This window comes from Fusarium redolens (assembly GCF_020744475.1).
Source record: "Fusarium redolens strain MPI-CAGE-AT-0023 chromosome Unknown BKA55scaffold_5, whole genome shotgun sequence".
Classification (NCBI taxonomy): Eukaryota; Fungi; Ascomycota; class Sordariomycetes; order Hypocreales; family Nectriaceae; genus Fusarium; species Fusarium redolens.
This window is the reverse complement of record NW_025763668.1, coordinates 442,721-458,420: the sequence shown is the minus strand read 5'-3', so window position 1 is coordinate 458,420 and position 15,700 is coordinate 442,721. Positions and strand designations below refer to the sequence as shown.

Genomic DNA, 15,700 nt, shown 5'->3' with positions numbered 1-15,700 from the left:
AAAGCAACACTTACTAACAGTTGATTTTGGACTCGCACGTCAGGGAGCATAGCTACAAAAGTAGGGATCTCGCCTACGAACTGAGGGGTTGAACAAGCAAAGCGCATCAGTACTTAGTTCTACATCTTCAAAGCCATAATAAAAACACAAATTTCAACCATGACGAAGACGTACAACGAACCCCCCGAAACAACTCTGTTCTGGGAGTGTAACCAGTTGAAGGATGATGGTAAGAATTGCGGTCATCTCAATCACAAGACAGACATGAAATGTCGCGAATGCAAGATGAAACGGGATAAGGGAGACATCGCCTTTAATAAAAAAAAGCGTGTCATTGGTCTGCTGAAGAAGGTGGAAAATGGGGTGGAGCACTGGGAGCATTATGACTTGGATGTTTAAGTATGGTAAGGAGAAACTACCGTGAGATCAGATAGAGGGAGCTAGTTGGTAGTTCTTGGGAACAGGGAAGACTCATAATAGAAAAGACGCAATAATGACGCGTCTCTTATCGATGTTATTCCAGTGACATAAGTTGTGAATCCCTCGAAACTTTCAGTAGGTTCTTTGTGAACTCGTATATATTTAGGTTCCTACGTCCGAGAAAGAGTGAAGGCCTTGCAATACGAATGCAAGACAGCCGTGTTCCAGGAAAAAGGGGAATTGAGAACCTGAACTTGATCTCCAACGCATACGCAACACTTTGGACTTGATCGGAATCCCCTTTGTGAAAAACTATGAATAGGCATAACTTCTCAGTGACTCATAGTATCTCCAATCACACCTGGCCCGAGTGATATATCGTAGACATGAGAATCGTTGCACTGTGAGAGACCGGACTCACCGTGACTGACACAATCTCAACACTGCAGTGAACTCAAGCCAGGAAGACCAAATCCTGTTGGTGTAATGGCTATATATATAATATATGAGAGTCCCAAAGTAAGTCACGGGACCGGGAACCCGGCACCCCGGGAACCCGGCACCCCACTTTCAGCCTCAACACCATAACTTCAATATGTAATTAGTCGATTATCTCGCTTAATATCCTATTTTTATCTATTACCAAAGCTAATTCAACGGCCCGTTCATCAAGGCCCTTTCCAATCGTCCGAAATAGGTGCCATTTAGTTGGTGTAAGTGCATTATTGCCTAATTCGGCTCTTGCAAGCTGCATCACATCAGATAGCTTATGTGGTGTATTTAGATAAGGTAATTGAGGGCTTATATTGGCTAGTGGTGTAGATAGATTACCTAATTCAGCAGCTTAAGCCTCAATTTTGTCCGGTATTATATACTTGCTTGATAACGGTCTTATAACGTTAATAGGCTATAAGCTGGATGTAAGCCAACCGGCCTAGACCTTCTCTTCGGTAAAGGCAGCGGCCTAAGCCTTAAAATAATACCTTAAAAAGGCAGCCTTAGCTGTATTTCCTTATTTAATAAGTAGGGCTTCTATCTCAAGTTTACGGCAATATATTATCTTTAATAAGCTAAAATTAGCTAAATCAAGAGGCTAAAGGATATATAATATATATAGGGGAAGGTAATAGGGGTATATATTATGCTTAAAGCAGTTAAAGATGAATTCATCTATTAAATAGGTATTATGCCTATCTAGGAAAAGAAGCCTCTTTTCCCCTTCCTTTTTGGGCAATGCAAACGGGATAAAAACCTCCTGCAGCCATAGGGCTGCGATCTCGTTAGTAGTCTATCCCCTTAGTGACGTTGTAAAGCGCCAATTGCCTAAAAAGGAAGGATCCTTCAGAAACCACTATTATTGCAGCTAATCCCCTTTAAAGATAACAAAGGGAATAAGGCTCGTGCTATCAGCATAGATAGCTTCCGTTATTGTGACCTAGCTGCGGCTATAAGGGCTTCGTTTTAAGGTCTTCTGCTTCTCTGATTGGCTAACCACTAAAACGTTAATACCGACCCCTTAGAAGATACCCGTTTTATCTATATTCTAACAGTTATAGCTATAGATAATTATAACCTCGGGATCCTTTAATTAGTTAAACCAAGACTAGATAATAATTACTTTTGTACCTTTAATATACTTATATTTAACTTTAATTACTTTAAGTATTTTAATTTGCTTAGAGCATACAAGAAATCAGGTAACCTAATGCTTGCCGAAAGGTTTATTATTGCCTTATAAGCTTAAAATACAGATAATAAGTTACCAGATTTAGAAATAAGTTAATAGAGTATAAAGGGTATCTTAAAGCCTTAAAAATTAGATAAGATCGGCTTTAACGGTCGGGCCAAGCCGCTATTAATCTATAGGAGCCTCTTTTTTAGGCATAATGCCTTAAAGTCGGTCCTATAAGCTTAATTAGGGTATAGACGCTTCTTTAGCAGCCTTAACTTATGATTGGCCATTTTAAATAAGGTTAATTGCTTTAAGCATATCTTCTTCTATATAAGAAGGCATATTAGATTAAGACTAGATGAAAATCAGGGTATTATATCGACTTTTTGGGTAATTGAATTAATGAAGGTTATGGTGTTGAGGCTAAAAGCAGGGTGCCGGGTTCCCGGTCCCGTGACTTATCTACTACAGTAACAAGAATTTCCTCTACCAAGAAAACACAATCTACAATGCCTATGATCAACAAAATTCGAGAGGACACTGAGGTCTGGAAGTGCATGCAAAAGAAGATCGATGGGACAATCTGCACTTTTGCAAATGACCCAGCCAAAATGCTATGTGAAAAGTGTAAAGTGAAGCGGACTGAGGGAGCAGTCGCTAATAACGACGATGTTAAACGAATTGGAGAGTTGAAGAAGGTTGAGGACAATGGAATTGAACATTGGTTGTTCGACGATTGTTAGCTTGTATTAGAAAGAACCAGCAGATACTTTGGCCATGATGAATTGAACGCAAACAAGCATGTGTTAATATGATTTGAGATCTGCTATGTCTTCCTCCATGTTGCTAGTGCACTTATTAGACATTTTGCCAGCCCTCAGGCGAATTGTTGAAGCAAGTCGCAGCAGGATGTTTCGAACTAGTTCACCTCCAACCTCAACGCATCATACTGCACATAAAGCGTATCAGGCAACAGCGCCGTCTCGACACTAGAAGCATTAAACGGCAAACTCAACAAAAACTCATTCCTTCCCAATTTCAGCTTCGAAGCTGGAAACTCAAACTTGTGCTCGATGTTCTGACAAGCTACCGCGCTGCGAACAGCACATGAGCCACTCCGCCAGTACGGAATCACCCATGTGTCTTCATAACCTCCGTTGACGTTGACGGTCCAGGGGAGATTGCTGTTGAAACGATCTTTGGCGGGTGTCCATTTTGCGTTGCCATTTCCACTTCGTACACCGGCGAGTTGCACTGTGAAGGTAGCTGTTTTGACACCTTTGAGTTGAGGCTTAGTGAGGTCAAAGGTGATGGTCCAGTTATTGACATTATCGTAGTAATTCTCTGATCGAAGATGGTTTCCTTTTGCAGCAATGAATGACCAGTGAACGTAGTTCAGATCCTCAGCTTCTTTATCCTTTCCGACGTGAAAGCTGACACCCTTTGGGAAATCTTCAACAAAGTCGTATTTGCCCCAGTAAATGCGGTACTGCTCTGGTTGAAGAGGCTTGGAAGTATCGGGTGCGTATCCGTGACGGTACTCGCCTGATGATTTGTCTGGTGTACCAATACGCCAGACTTCCTTTCCAGCGTTCTCTTCTTTCCATGTGAAACTGCCCTTGTTGTGAGATTTGGAAATGCGAATGTCGTCTTTGATGAACCATCCAAAGACTTCATCGGCATAGATGGTTACTCTATACACTCCGTCGACGACCTGGGGAATCCTGAAAGTTCCGGAATCATCAATCTCGGCCCAGTACTGAAGGGACTTTGTGTTGAATACATTGAGCTGAAAGTCTTGCTTGTTCTCAGAAAGAACAATGATTGGCTTCTTGGCGCCCTTGGGAAGCTTGACTTTACCACTGTATGTCGTTCGTTTCGCCGATGGGGTAAAATTCGGAACATGCGCGGCAATACTGTCATAAAACTTCGCATTCCATTCCGGATCCGCGTACTTAGCAGCATCGACTCTCAATTCTGCAAGTGTTGCGTCTTTATCGCCTTTGTTGAAGTAGTAGAACTGTGGACCCCAGGTTCGATCAAAACCATCTGTGATGTTTGGCATTGGTGCACCGTGATGACCGGAAACCATGTAGTTATACACGATACCGTCAACAACGAGATCAGAGTGCAATGGGCCGCCGTAGTATGTCTCTCGCGTATTGTGGACCAGCCATGCGCCGAATGTACTTCCGTCAGCACTGGTAGAACCATCGCTGAACTGACCATGAACGTCATGGTTACGCCAACTCTCGGAAAGACTGTACTTGGTCCAGTAATCCGAGTATTGCTCCACGTACGGGTCATCGGGTTTGTTGCCGACGTACCACGTTGCATCCTGGACTGTCAGAGCACCGGAAGCGTCTGGCAGAGGACCATAGTTTCCCTCGCTAGTGGAGAAATGAGTCCATAGCTTGGTATTCGGCCTGAAAAGCGTGCGCAATTCACCGAGATCGCGTAAGAATGGCTTCGACGCGTTGAAGTACGTCAGACGAGTAAAGGCATGCAGACCTGTTTCTTCACCCCTGAGGAAGAAGTACTGCGACAGAGTCTGGTTGGTCGGCTTGTAGGTATCGCTCATCACGATTCCTCCATATTTTGTCCCAGTGGAATCGGTGCCTTTAATTAGTCGAAAATCTGCGGTACTGCCTGGTGTCCAGAAACCGGTTGGGATACAAGAGCAGTCAACATAGGGACCTTTACCAGTGTTTCCACTGAGCGGCCCAAGTAAGTCTTGGCCATCGAGAGTGGCATCGATGATGTGTCCGCTGGATTTAGCGAGGACAACTGCGAAGCGCTTGTTGGAGAGGGAGATGTGGGTTGAGTTCTCAGCAGTAGCCAATTCGGCTAAAGTATGGCTGATTAGCCCAGCAACCAAAGCCAACGACTTCAGCGAGAAGAACACCATGATGATTGTGCTTTTGATAGCTAATGTCCATCTAAAAGAGATTTCAGAGGGTTTAAATGCAAGCGTTATTACTCGGCTCAGTTATACCGAAGACTTCGGCAGTAAATACACCGGGAGAAGGATCTCGTCGTCTGTATGGATGGGATAATTTAGCCGCCCAGGTCCCACCACTGGGTTGCAGACGACGCGGGGAAGACAGGGGCAGATATGACGATGTCTGCACCACGAAAGGTCAAGATCTGCATCTGAAATACTATTCAGGCAGTTGGAAAAAAAAACATCCTTCCGAATGAACTGCTACAGCCGACAGTCTAGCCACGAATTCCTTTTTGACCTAGGTTTAAGAATGTAAGCAGGTAGAGCTGTCGTTGTAGTCCAGATTCTGGTGCAACCGACGTTGAACCGAAAACAACTGGCGATGGAATGCGCTAGCTAAGGTAGTCTTACACTTGGCGACCGGCATGACTCATCAGACCAACTACTTCTGTACCAATCTTAAATCTTTCCCTCGAACACTCACATTTCTCACACAAGAAACATCTGACGAAGGCGAATCTCTTTACAAAATCATGGAACTACCTGCTGATATGAAGAATCGTCTTCGGGCATCATACAACGCGATTGCACCAGCATACAACACCTGGACTGCGCGTCACAACGAACTTCGTCTGACTTATCTTGACAAACTTCTCAATTCCTGCCCACAATTGGCATCGACTGGCGATACGACCACGAAGCAAGTACTTGAGCTGGGGTGTGGGTCTGGAAGTCCCTTCATTTCAACTTTGCTCGCTCGATCACCGTCAGTTCATGTATACGCCAACGATCTCTCCGATGTTCAGCTTGATCTCGCTCGGCACAACCTGGCTAATTACAAAGATCGTGTTGAATTCCATCCCGGGGACATGATGAAACTCGACTTTGCACCTGGTTCCCTTACTGCTGTCGTGGCTCTGTACAGCATCATTCATTTGCCTCAGGAGGAACAGAAAGAGATGATGCGGCGAATTGGTCACTGGCTTGCGCCGGGCGGTGTCTTTCTCTCAACTTTTGGTACAGAAGAAGCACCCTCAATTGTTGACGAGAAGTGGATAGAGGAAAAAGGCTGGATGTTTTGGAGCGGCCTTGGGAAAGAGGCGGTGTTAAAAGCGTTAACTCATGATGCTGGATTGGACGTTCAACATGCGGTTTTGGAAGAAGTTGAAGATGATAGCTTTTTATGGATTATTTCGAAGAAGGTTAAGGCATCACATTGTATTGAAGAGACTAAGCCTGTGTAGGATTCAAGAAGACGAGCTTGCTGAATCTCTCTGGCCTACAGTCATGTCCCTGCATATCAATCTTCAACCTGAGCTCCGTGAAGATTCACCGATTTCCCCCAGGCTATTCTCATATCTTGCCTTGCGCCTTTGTAATGATTTGATCCTGTCCTCCTGAGCTTCCTTGTCCGCCCTTTCCACTTCCTGACACTCAACAATCGTTTTAAATATTTCTGCCGAGTTCTTCAAGCCCATGACGCTGTCTTCCTGGAAAAAAGTCGAAAGCTTCGTCTTCTCCATTGCTTTTTCCAGTTCCTGGTAAGCAGCCCAAGCACTGTCGGTGCCCTCTTCGAAGCAGTTGCCTGGAGGCAGCACAATGTGAAGCCTTTGATCCTTGTCTAGGAATTCAACTGTATAATTTGCCATATTCTTCTCAATAGACGCCATAATCATGTTTTTTAAGAATTGAGGCATTGGGGTGTGTTTTTTTCTGACGAAGTGCCGGTGCCGGATCAGTTCAATCATTCGATCTGCCTCTGGAGATGGTTGAGAAGGGTCTTGAAGAGTTGGGGTCTCCATCATGAATTCGTCGCTGGTTTGGTGTCTGTGGTTTGACGTAAAGTGATCTGGTCAAGATGGTTGAGTGAGCCGGACAGAGAGGGCACTGGGCAATGATTATATAGAACAAGGCCGATGTAAAGATGGTCTCTGACGAGGAAACCTTGCCAGGTTCAACAAATAGTGATTGTTAAAGAGTCCATCAGGGTCTGCGTCACACTTCTGGCCATCGGTGACGCTGCGTCTGTTACCGGAATTCAGAGTCGAAGGATATCTATACTGAATCCAACCAACCAGTGCCGACTACCATCGTCCATCACGATCTGTCTCTCCACAAGGTGAAAGTAATTCCCAGAATAGAGCATATGCGAAACGTGGGCCCCTATATCGTTCGTGCAATCTTTTCCTGTCCTTCAAAATTAAAACGAGCTGTTCTCTGCACTATTACGATTGACCGACCGTCCAGTTGTTCTCCTTTTCTCTTCAATGTATTAGTATGATTAGTGTTTCCCATTGACAGACCATCACTTGTATTATTACGCAATGGTCCGCTATGATCGTTGCCAACGGATTGTTGGGCAGAAGACCTAATAGTATGTAGCAGTAGGGACTCAGTCTGGCAATTCTAATGAAGAAACTAATTCGTATGTGATCTCTAGATACCGTTGGTCGGATTATGTACTATATATTTCCTCAATGGGAAGTAGGCCGTATCAAAAGCATCAATGCACAATGCTAAATTAAATATTGGGTATATAGTTTCGAAGAAGCTAAAGATGATGCGTTTATTGAGATTAATTCAAAAGAGGTTGAAAAGCTGTATTGGACTCACGAGACCAGCCATCTTTGGCATGCCAGCAATTGAGCTTCCTTGGCCCTTTTCTCGTTGAAGATTTAGTCGTCCTGGTCATAACCATAACCTCGTCATTGCAAAAAGAAATCCCACACAAGTCGCTGATGCTCTAACATTATTGTCAAGTCTGACTTGACCGCCTCCATCTTTTTGAACTTCTTGTCCCGCTTCAGCTTCTCTTGGTAGTTCTCCTCCAATTTCTCTGCTATGAGATCCGACTGTGCCGCCCAGTTCCTTTTCTCATCCTTTTCCCAATAATAGGAAAGCTTCTCCTTCCTCATCGCAGCTTCCAGCTCTTTGCGTATCTTCAGAAGCTCTCCAAATTCCATCCACATATAATAATTTTCAGGTAACGTAATGTGAAGTCTTGTTTCCTTATCGCAAAGTTCGACTTTATAGTCGTCTTTATGCTTGTTTATAAAAGCAAAAGTGCAGGCATCCAGCCATCCTTCTTTTTGATAAAGTAGTAGTGTCTGAACTTCTCGTTAGGACATTCTGGTGGCAGTGGGATAAAACCTAAGAATTCCATTATAAAGCGTTTTTTTGATTGAGCGTATTATTGGAACTTGTTTGTGAGGTGGTTTGATGAGTTGGCCCAGAGAGCGCGCTGAACACTTCTTTTATAAAACTAGGCCATGTAAAGATGGACTGTGAAGAGGACACCTTTCCAGGAGATACACACAGTGATGTTTCTACAGGTCAGGGGGCCTGTCTCACACTCGGAACCATTAGTGACTCTGCAGAAGCTGGATAAACTCAGTGTGGAAAGAGATTCATACTGAATAAGACTAATGAGTGCCATTGTTTAACCCGGTTTGTTTGACAAAGTGAAAGGTCTTGGTAGAGAGTTCATTTAAAGAGGAGACCTCACTGCCAATGATTCGACTGCGAACCATCGTAGATCTATATTTTGTAACCGTGGAAGATTTCCCCCCACTGTACGGCAGCTTACTCATCGTTTAGGCCTCTTCTATTTGTCTTCGATTGCTGGAGTTATTAGAGTATCCCATGGAAACACTGTGACTCCTAGCACTACTGGTTGTCCGCTATGGCACTAGCCACTTAGCACTCACTGGCTTGATCATCATTTTAAAGTACTTTGGCATGTTTTTGGCCACCCAGAGGGTATTTCTCAAAGCCAGGAATTATATCGAAGAGGGGAATTAATCCGCTTGATATTTGAGCTGACAATTATACTAACTTCTGATCTTGGAATTCCCCTTCATTAGATCATCCCTCATACTTTCCCTCTTGTAGGCTCATCTCTGTACTTTAGCCTCCTGCTCTTGATAGTGCTCTTCCACCGCTTGTGCAAACTGATCATCTCTTTCTCGATGCCTTACCTCATCCTTTGCCCAATAGCCAAGCATTTCCTTCGCCATTGCTGTTTCAAGTTCCTTTCTAATTCTTTTCTGAGCGTTCACGTCCTTATGATAGTAATCGTCTTCATGCAGCACAATATGAAGAGTCTCATTCTCCTTGTCGAAATGAACTTCGTATTTGCCCTTGTACTTATAAGTAAAGCGACACAATGATGCTTCATAACCGTCATTATTTTTAACATAGTAATAGTGTCTGAAGTCTTCGTTCCACCACTCAGACCATTCCCGGAGTTTCTTGGCAGTGGTTGCGCCCATGGTATTGGCAGTCGTTCGTTGTCGGTGTGTTCGTGTGATATGATTGTTGATTGAGCTAAGGCACAGCACCAAAGTCACTATCTTATACCATCAATTGAGTGCCTGGATGTTCTCTGTGATGCAGACTTGGAGTTGACTATCGAACAGTGATGATTACGCCAGTAGTCATGCTAAGTGTCACATACAGAAAGCTATCTGTTTCAGTGCTGTATTCTTCGGACATTCATAGGTATTATTAGTACGGAAGAGAGACCAGTGCTGATTAAACATTGCTTAGCATTATCAATCAATAGACTACGTGCAACGAAGCAGTCCATTGACCGGAAACCTTGAATGCACGTAAGAACTCATTGCACTGATACCTGCCTCATAATCGGAACTTGAATACTCTACAAGATGGCAAGGGGACGACCACGAGTTAGTTTATACCTAAGAGGAATTATAGAAAATGAGAATTCAATTGAATCTATTTTAAGAGTAGCCAGAAGAGCTACCTCCAAGATTACTATGGATGCTCAGCAGGACCAATCACATTTATATATCCCGGCAGCAAATTGCCTATTTGGGAAGGTTCTCACATGGAAGTGGAACTTTTCCCTGTCACCATGATCAATCGCCAAGACCAAAACAACAAGTCAAAAGAGCACCGTAGTAAATAAAATTGCAAAATGTCTCTGAGCCCCTCAATGTTCAGAACCCTGACTATTCCACGTTGTACAACCTCTCATCCACTTCATTCGGCGAGGTAGAAAGCGCCTGTATCGCAAACTCCCAGTATTTACTGAGCCCCTCCTTTTTCATTTCAGCGTGAAGATCCGCCCGTCTCTCCTCTGGGCTCTTATCGGCCAATGGTACCATCAAACAAAGCATGTGTCCCAATCGTTTCATGGAATAGTCGTCACGGTACTCAAGGAACAGTCCACGGTTGCCTTGCGTATCTGGCTTGCGGGTGAGCCGTTCGATGAGTCTCTGTAATCTACTGGAAGTCTTTGGGCGCCACAAGGTGTGCAGATGCGTGGGCTGGGTGACGGATAATGGCTGCGACATGTTTTTATTTTTTTAAGAATTACATAGGGATGTTTTGATGAGTGGGTTGAGAAGAGTGGTGACGCTCAGTTTTATACGGTAAAAACTACGGGCAATTACAGTGATGAGGATGTTCTCTGTCCAGCCGCTGAACAGTGATGCCGCACACGCAAATGGGACCTTGTTCACACGACAAAGGACGGTGATTCTTCCAGCACTGTTCAGATTAACAAACCAATCGAGTTTAGCGCAGAACGGCATGGCTGGCCTTCACTGAGTCTCACATTTGACCCTTGAGCCGTTTTCACAGTTCGCAAAAACGGTTTCTTGACATTTTTTAGAGAGTATGATGAGTTGATACATGTGCCTTGTCGAGTTTGAATAATGGATGTCAAGAAATGGTGACTGTTTGTGGCGCAACCATGATCATGACCCAGTGTTCCTTCGGATTCTCACTACGAATGCCTCTCATAGCGTTCTTTGCTGGGAGTCTAGCAATCTGACATTTAATCCTTTCAAGTACACTGGGGAAACCACTGGCGAATCATCCAAAGACTTGGCACGATCAACAAGTATTCAATTTCTTCTTTTCAATTCCCCTCGTAGTCGTGAAATCTTCTCACTTTTCTAGGTCCGCAATGCCAACCTCAACATGGTCGGGATAGCAACCAGTTACAGTGAGTTTCCGTTGCCAGTATTTCTTAAGCCCTCCTCTTTTCATCGCCTTGAAGACCTCTTCAATCGTGTCCTCCACACTATTGCTTTCCACAAAAGCTCGAGTTATCCGAAGGAACTGCTTATCCTCATCCAGAAACTTGGCTTGATACTGTCCTTCTGACTTTTCAACAAAGCGGTCGATCTTTTTATCTTTGGGTGAACAGCTTCGCTTTCGACAAAAGAAGTTGTGTACGTACTGAGTCGTCATTGTGAAAGATGAGTTTGACTGGTCTTGGTACGAAATTTTTGTGATTATTGCGATGAATCGGATGAGGAGAGTGCGCTCAGCTTTGTGACGTACGAAAATGGAAGGGGATCATGGTGGAGAGCGTATTGCCGGGCAGTCATTTGGATAGTGGTGTTGAGCGCTCGAGATGGTATTGGATTCACTGAAACAACCAGACAGTGACACTCTTACTGCTATTCCGATTCAGAGACCAAGCTTTTTTGACGTAGGTGCTTGTTGACTGATGGACATACGACCTTCAATCGCACAGCGAAGGCGTTCAGACAATGTGATAACCTGACCCTTCGGGCATCAGTAACTAGCAATTCTCTGCGGATCAGTCGACAATTAACGACTCTTCATGGCAGGGCATATCTGACTCACAGGCCAGAAGAAGCTACTGGAATCTCTAGTATTGTTCCAATTCAGAGGCTGGATTGAGCGCTGAAACTCTGACCGTTTGCACTCAAAGCCATCTATTTGTTCACGGGCCAAAACCTCAGAAGGGAAAGTGATTAACTGAAACGGTCTAATCAGTGAAGATTTGCTACATGCTATCTAAAGTTCAACTAACAAGTACTCATTTCGCATCCTTGATGATGAGTTCAGCAGCAATCTCAGCAATGCCATAAACCGCCGTCTGAATATGCGCTGAGATCAACAGAGGAATAACACTAGCATCAACAACACGTAGATTCTCAGCACCATACACCCTGAGCTTGGCGTCAACGACACCGCCATCTGCCTTGGGAAGCATAGCGCATGTACCGCTAGGATGGAAAATGCTCAGCGTCGTTCTCAAAACATAATCCTTGATCTGCTCATCGGTCTTGACATCCAGACCAGGCTCGTACTCATCCTCCCAGATTGAGCGCATGGGTTCGGTGTTTGCAATCTTTCGGTTGTACTTGACTGTTTGAAAGACTGCTTCAACATCGTGAGAGTTGCTGAGATAGTTGGGGTTAATGATGGGTTTTCCGGCTGGGTCCGAGGGATTTATGTGAACGCTGCCGCGACTGAGAGGATGCATTACAACACCAATCAGTGTCACGAAACCCTTGCCGAAGAGGGGAGACGTGGCAACGGGATAACCCTTCACTCCGGTATAACCATCGGAGAAAATGACCTCGACCTGAGGAACAGAAGAATCCTTGAGGAAGTCCAACTTCTTCTTATCAACCTTGCTAGCATCCTTACCAGCAGCGTCTTTAGCAAGCGACACCAACTTAGCATCGTTACCAAGAGCCTGCTTCCATGTCGAGAACGTATACGCGCTGCCGGTGTAATCGTACAGTGAGCGCTTACCAGCATTCCAGAGTGCAAGCTGCTCAGCGGCAAAGGTAGCATTGCTTCGGAGCGCATCGAAGGAAAGGAACTCGGGCTTGAGCTGGTATGAAGTCATGACGCGGAGATGGTCCTGAAGATTCTCACCGACGCCGGGAAGATCAATGATCTGCTTGATACCAGCGGCGGAAAGAACGGATTTACTTCCGATACCGGATTGTTCGAGAAGACCGGGGCTCTGGATTGAACCAGCGGAGAGGATGACTTCGCGACGGGCCTTGATGTAAGTTCCGTCCTGGAGGGTCACACCAGTAGCGATGGCCTTCTTCTTTGCGGCAGGGCCAGAGACGTTGATCTTAGCGACGATGGTGTCGGCAAGGATCTCAAGGTTGGAACCCGAGATCTCCGTGTAGGCGTTGGCACTGTAAGAGCGGTTGTAGTTCGAGGGGTCGATGCTGCTGGGCTGGTACATAACACCAAGAGGATCTCCACCGAGCGACTCGAGATTCTTGCGAACTCCAAGCTTGTTGAGAGTAGGAATCCAAGACTCTTGATGCTTGGGGATGATGCGATTGACGACGGCCTTGACGGGGCCGCTGTCACCAACGCCCTTCGAGCCATACGTCGCAGTGTTCTTGCCAGTAAATGTCTCAGACTTCATCATCGCCTTGATCATCGTCTTCCAGTTCCAACCAGGGTTGCCGAGCGCTTCCCAGGCATTGTATTCAGCGGCTGAAGCACGATCATAGGTCATGAGATTAAGAGCCGAGCTCCCTCCCAAGACCTTACCACGATTGATCGGCCAAACTCTGTTATTCGCGCCAGCTTGCGGGACGGTCGTGAAGTTCCAATCGTACTTGGTACCGAGGGTCGAACCTTTCATACCGGGGATGTTGATCTTTGGTTCATCATGTACAGCGGGACCGGCTTCGACGAGGAGGATGTTGGCTGATGGGAGGCCTTCGCTGAGACGAGCAGCGACTGCGACACCAGCTGTGCCACCTCCGACGACGATCTGTTAAAAGATTCATGATTAGCCGGGAGATCCGAGGAATTGTTCGATTTAAGATGAAAGAATGCGACATGTCATTAGAGTTAAAACGGACAATTGGCAACTGAGACAAATGCCGTTTGGATTGGAGACAAATTGACTTAACTCACATAATCATAAGCATCCTTCGATGGAGCCGCTACTGCACCTGCAGCAAGGCTAAACCACAAATGCAACTTGACAAGCATGGTTCAAAAAGTAACAGATATTACACGGTAATCGCCACAAAGCTGCAGAACACAGACAAAAGAAGAAAGAGAGGAACGCCAGGGAAAAGAACCCTTTATTGAGTGCCTGCACATGCATAGCCCCCCTGCAGATTAAGGTAGTATTTAACTGTAAATTTAATTGACAAGCGGAAGACTCATCCGTGACAGGGAGCGGACCAACGCCTGTTTAGGGCGACCAATACGTCCTTGGCGAACAATGAAACCCCGCCAATGCACAATAAGGTTTTGCTTAGACCAGGGACTCAGGGTCTTCGCTTACAGCAACGAATAGAATTAGAGAAAACGGGGGATATTTCTGCAGGAAGTGATTATAGAGACCTGAATAATCCCATGGTATGATGGGGGCATGCTCAAGGCCGCTTATAAATTGTAAGAATCAATGGGGCAAAATGACTCGACAAGTGGAAATTCGTGATCAAAACAGTAGGTGATAGAAACTGATGTTGCCTTTAATAGAATTTAACTTTCGGCAACAGCTTCGCCGTGTGATGCATCAGATCGGGTACCATCCCCTGCCGTCAAGAAATGCCGCGCAGACTGTACATAAACAAAGTCACCGACTAATTACTCTAAATTCATGCACTCCTTTCCCCCCCTCTTTCTCATAATCCTTTCGTCATATCGCTGATCATGGCATCCGTGCAACCTCCGAACCCTTTACCGCCCGATCAAAACGTCGGTCCAATCCTTTTAGGCATCTCGGGAACGTGTCTCGCCCTGGTGATCATCACCACTAGTGTAAGAATATGGGTACGCTCAGCCCTACGATCGTCAGGTTGGGACGACTACACGATCGTCGTTGTTACATTGCTCGGCATCGCGCGGTTTGGCGTGCAGGTTGGACAAGTTAGCATCGGGAATGGTCGGCATCGTTGGTTTATTGAACCAGAGGATTACGTGCAGAATAATAAGCTTGGATGGGTTGCGCAGATTTTGCTTTTTGCGAGTATTTGCTTACTCAAGATTTCGATCCTGCTGCTTTTGTTGAGGATCAAGGATTCAAAGAAGGTGAGATATGCGGCTTGGGGAATCATGGCGGGATTGGTTGTTACGAATTTTGGATGCATTATTATTTTGCTGTCTGAATGCAGACCCGTCAGCGCTTATTGGACTGGTGTCGGCGATTGTTGGAACCCGCGGATTCGAATCTACTACATTTACGCTACGATTGGTATGAAGCAATGGCCCTTCTTTGTATGCAGAATCATTGGCTAATTTTGTCTAGCGTTTTCCATTCTCACAGATATGATATGTTCACTACTGCCAGTCTTCGTGATATGGAACACCAGCCTTCCATTGAAGACGAAGATCTCAGTCTGGGCCTTGATGAGCTTGGGGCTAGTGTAAGTTGACCCATCGATCGTCTTCCTCGTTCATCTTGTGACTAACCCTTGATAGCGCCACTGGCTTCGGAATCGCCCGCGCAGCTTCCCTCGGCGTCGTGACATCAGATCTAAGCTGTAAGCCAAGTCCAAACCCCAACCTCAAAACCTGTCCTAACACATCTAGGGGTTTACGCCATAACGGCAATCTGGTCAAACCTCGAACTCTACCTTGGCATAGTCGGCGCAAATCTGGCCCTCAGCCGCTCAATATTTGCATATTTCTTTCGCGAAGGCGGTACGACCAAGGGGTCTTCATACGGCGGTATGCCTAGATCGACATCGGCGTCGAGAAATCTTAGAGTTCCGAATTCGAGTGGCTTTCGATCGGGTCAAAGTCATCTTCAGTCGATAGACCAGGATAGTGAGATTTCGTTGGTGCAGACGACGAAGAAACAACCGAGTACGTGGTATACGGAGGAGGGTCCGAGTGATGAGAATTTGCAGACGGGGAAAGGGAGTAGGAGTGATGGATGA

General features: G+C 45.4%; 8 protein-coding genes across 8 annotated transcripts; 2 read left to right on the top strand and 6 right to left on the bottom strand.

Annotated features, from left to right (window-relative positions):
- Positions 1-2,897: 2,897 nt before the first annotated feature.
- On the bottom strand, positions 2,898-5,154 carry BKA55DRAFT_673381 (galactose mutarotase-like domain-containing protein). The gene has a single exon (XM_046198028.1). It carries the CDS (start codon positions 4,998-5,000, stop codon positions 3,012-3,014), a length of 1,989 nt encoding a protein of 662 aa, XP_046051695.1. The 5' UTR covers positions 5,001-5,154; the 3' UTR covers positions 2,898-3,011.
- A 340-nt stretch (positions 5,155-5,494) lies between these two features.
- BKA55DRAFT_561882 (S-adenosyl-L-methionine-dependent methyltransferase) lies at positions 5,495-6,353 on the top strand. The gene has a single exon (XM_046192199.1). It carries the CDS (start codon positions 5,570-5,572, stop codon positions 6,278-6,280), a length of 711 nt encoding a protein of 236 aa, XP_046051694.1. The 5' UTR covers positions 5,495-5,569; the 3' UTR covers positions 6,281-6,353.
- BKA55DRAFT_687274 (uncharacterized protein) lies at positions 6,344-6,706 on the bottom strand (the record flags this gene model as incomplete). Its single annotated transcript, XM_046199041.1, has 1 exon — positions 6,344-6,706. One exon carries the CDS (start codon positions 6,704-6,706, stop codon positions 6,344-6,346), a length of 363 nt encoding a protein of 120 aa, XP_046051693.1.
- Positions 6,707-8,929: 2,223 nt separating this feature from the next.
- Positions 8,930-9,307, bottom strand: BKA55DRAFT_687273 (uncharacterized protein; the record flags this gene model as incomplete). The annotated part of the gene is made up of 1 exon (XM_046199040.1): positions 8,930-9,307. The coding sequence occupies one exon, from the start codon at positions 9,305-9,307 to the stop codon at positions 8,930-8,932; it is 378 nt and encodes a 125-aa protein (XP_046051692.1).
- A 702-nt stretch (positions 9,308-10,009) lies between these two features.
- BKA55DRAFT_536688 (uncharacterized protein) lies at positions 10,010-10,354 on the bottom strand (the record flags this gene model as incomplete). The annotated part of the gene is made up of 1 exon (XM_046189854.1): positions 10,010-10,354. The coding sequence occupies one exon, from the start codon at positions 10,352-10,354 to the stop codon at positions 10,010-10,012; it is 345 nt and encodes a 114-aa protein (XP_046051691.1).
- A 598-nt stretch (positions 10,355-10,952) lies between these two features.
- On the bottom strand, positions 10,953-11,258 carry BKA55DRAFT_687271 (uncharacterized protein; the record flags this gene model as incomplete). The annotated part of the gene is made up of 1 exon (XM_046199039.1): positions 10,953-11,258. One exon carries the CDS (start codon positions 11,256-11,258, stop codon positions 10,953-10,955), a length of 306 nt encoding a protein of 101 aa, XP_046051690.1.
- Positions 11,259-11,856: 598 nt separating this feature from the next.
- On the bottom strand, positions 11,857-13,799 carry BKA55DRAFT_506830 (uncharacterized protein; the record flags this gene model as incomplete). The annotated part of the gene is made up of 2 exons (XM_046187298.1): positions 11,857-13,575; positions 13,722-13,799. The coding sequence occupies 2 exons, from the start codon at positions 13,797-13,799 to the stop codon at positions 11,857-11,859; spliced, it is 1,797 nt and encodes a 598-aa protein (XP_046051689.1).
- A 558-nt stretch (positions 13,800-14,357) lies between these two features.
- On the top strand, positions 14,358-15,700 carry BKA55DRAFT_723783 (uncharacterized protein; the record flags this gene model as incomplete). The annotated part of the gene is made up of 5 exons (XM_046201057.1): positions 14,358-14,687; positions 14,805-15,012; positions 15,109-15,184; positions 15,240-15,301; positions 15,351-15,700. The coding sequence occupies exons 1-5, from the start codon at positions 14,472-14,474 to the stop codon at positions 15,698-15,700; spliced, it is 912 nt and encodes a 303-aa protein (XP_046051688.1). The 5' UTR covers positions 14,358-14,471.

Bases quoted from the DNA above. Each gene is read 5' to 3' on its own strand.
- BKA55DRAFT_561882 (XM_046192199.1), top strand. From the start codon at position 5,570: ATGGAACTACCTGCTGATATGAAGAATCGTCTTCGGGCATCATACAAC.
- BKA55DRAFT_673381 (XM_046198028.1), bottom strand. From the start codon at position 5,000: ATGGTGTTCTTCTCGCTGAAGTCGTTGGCTTTGGTTGCTGGGCTAATC.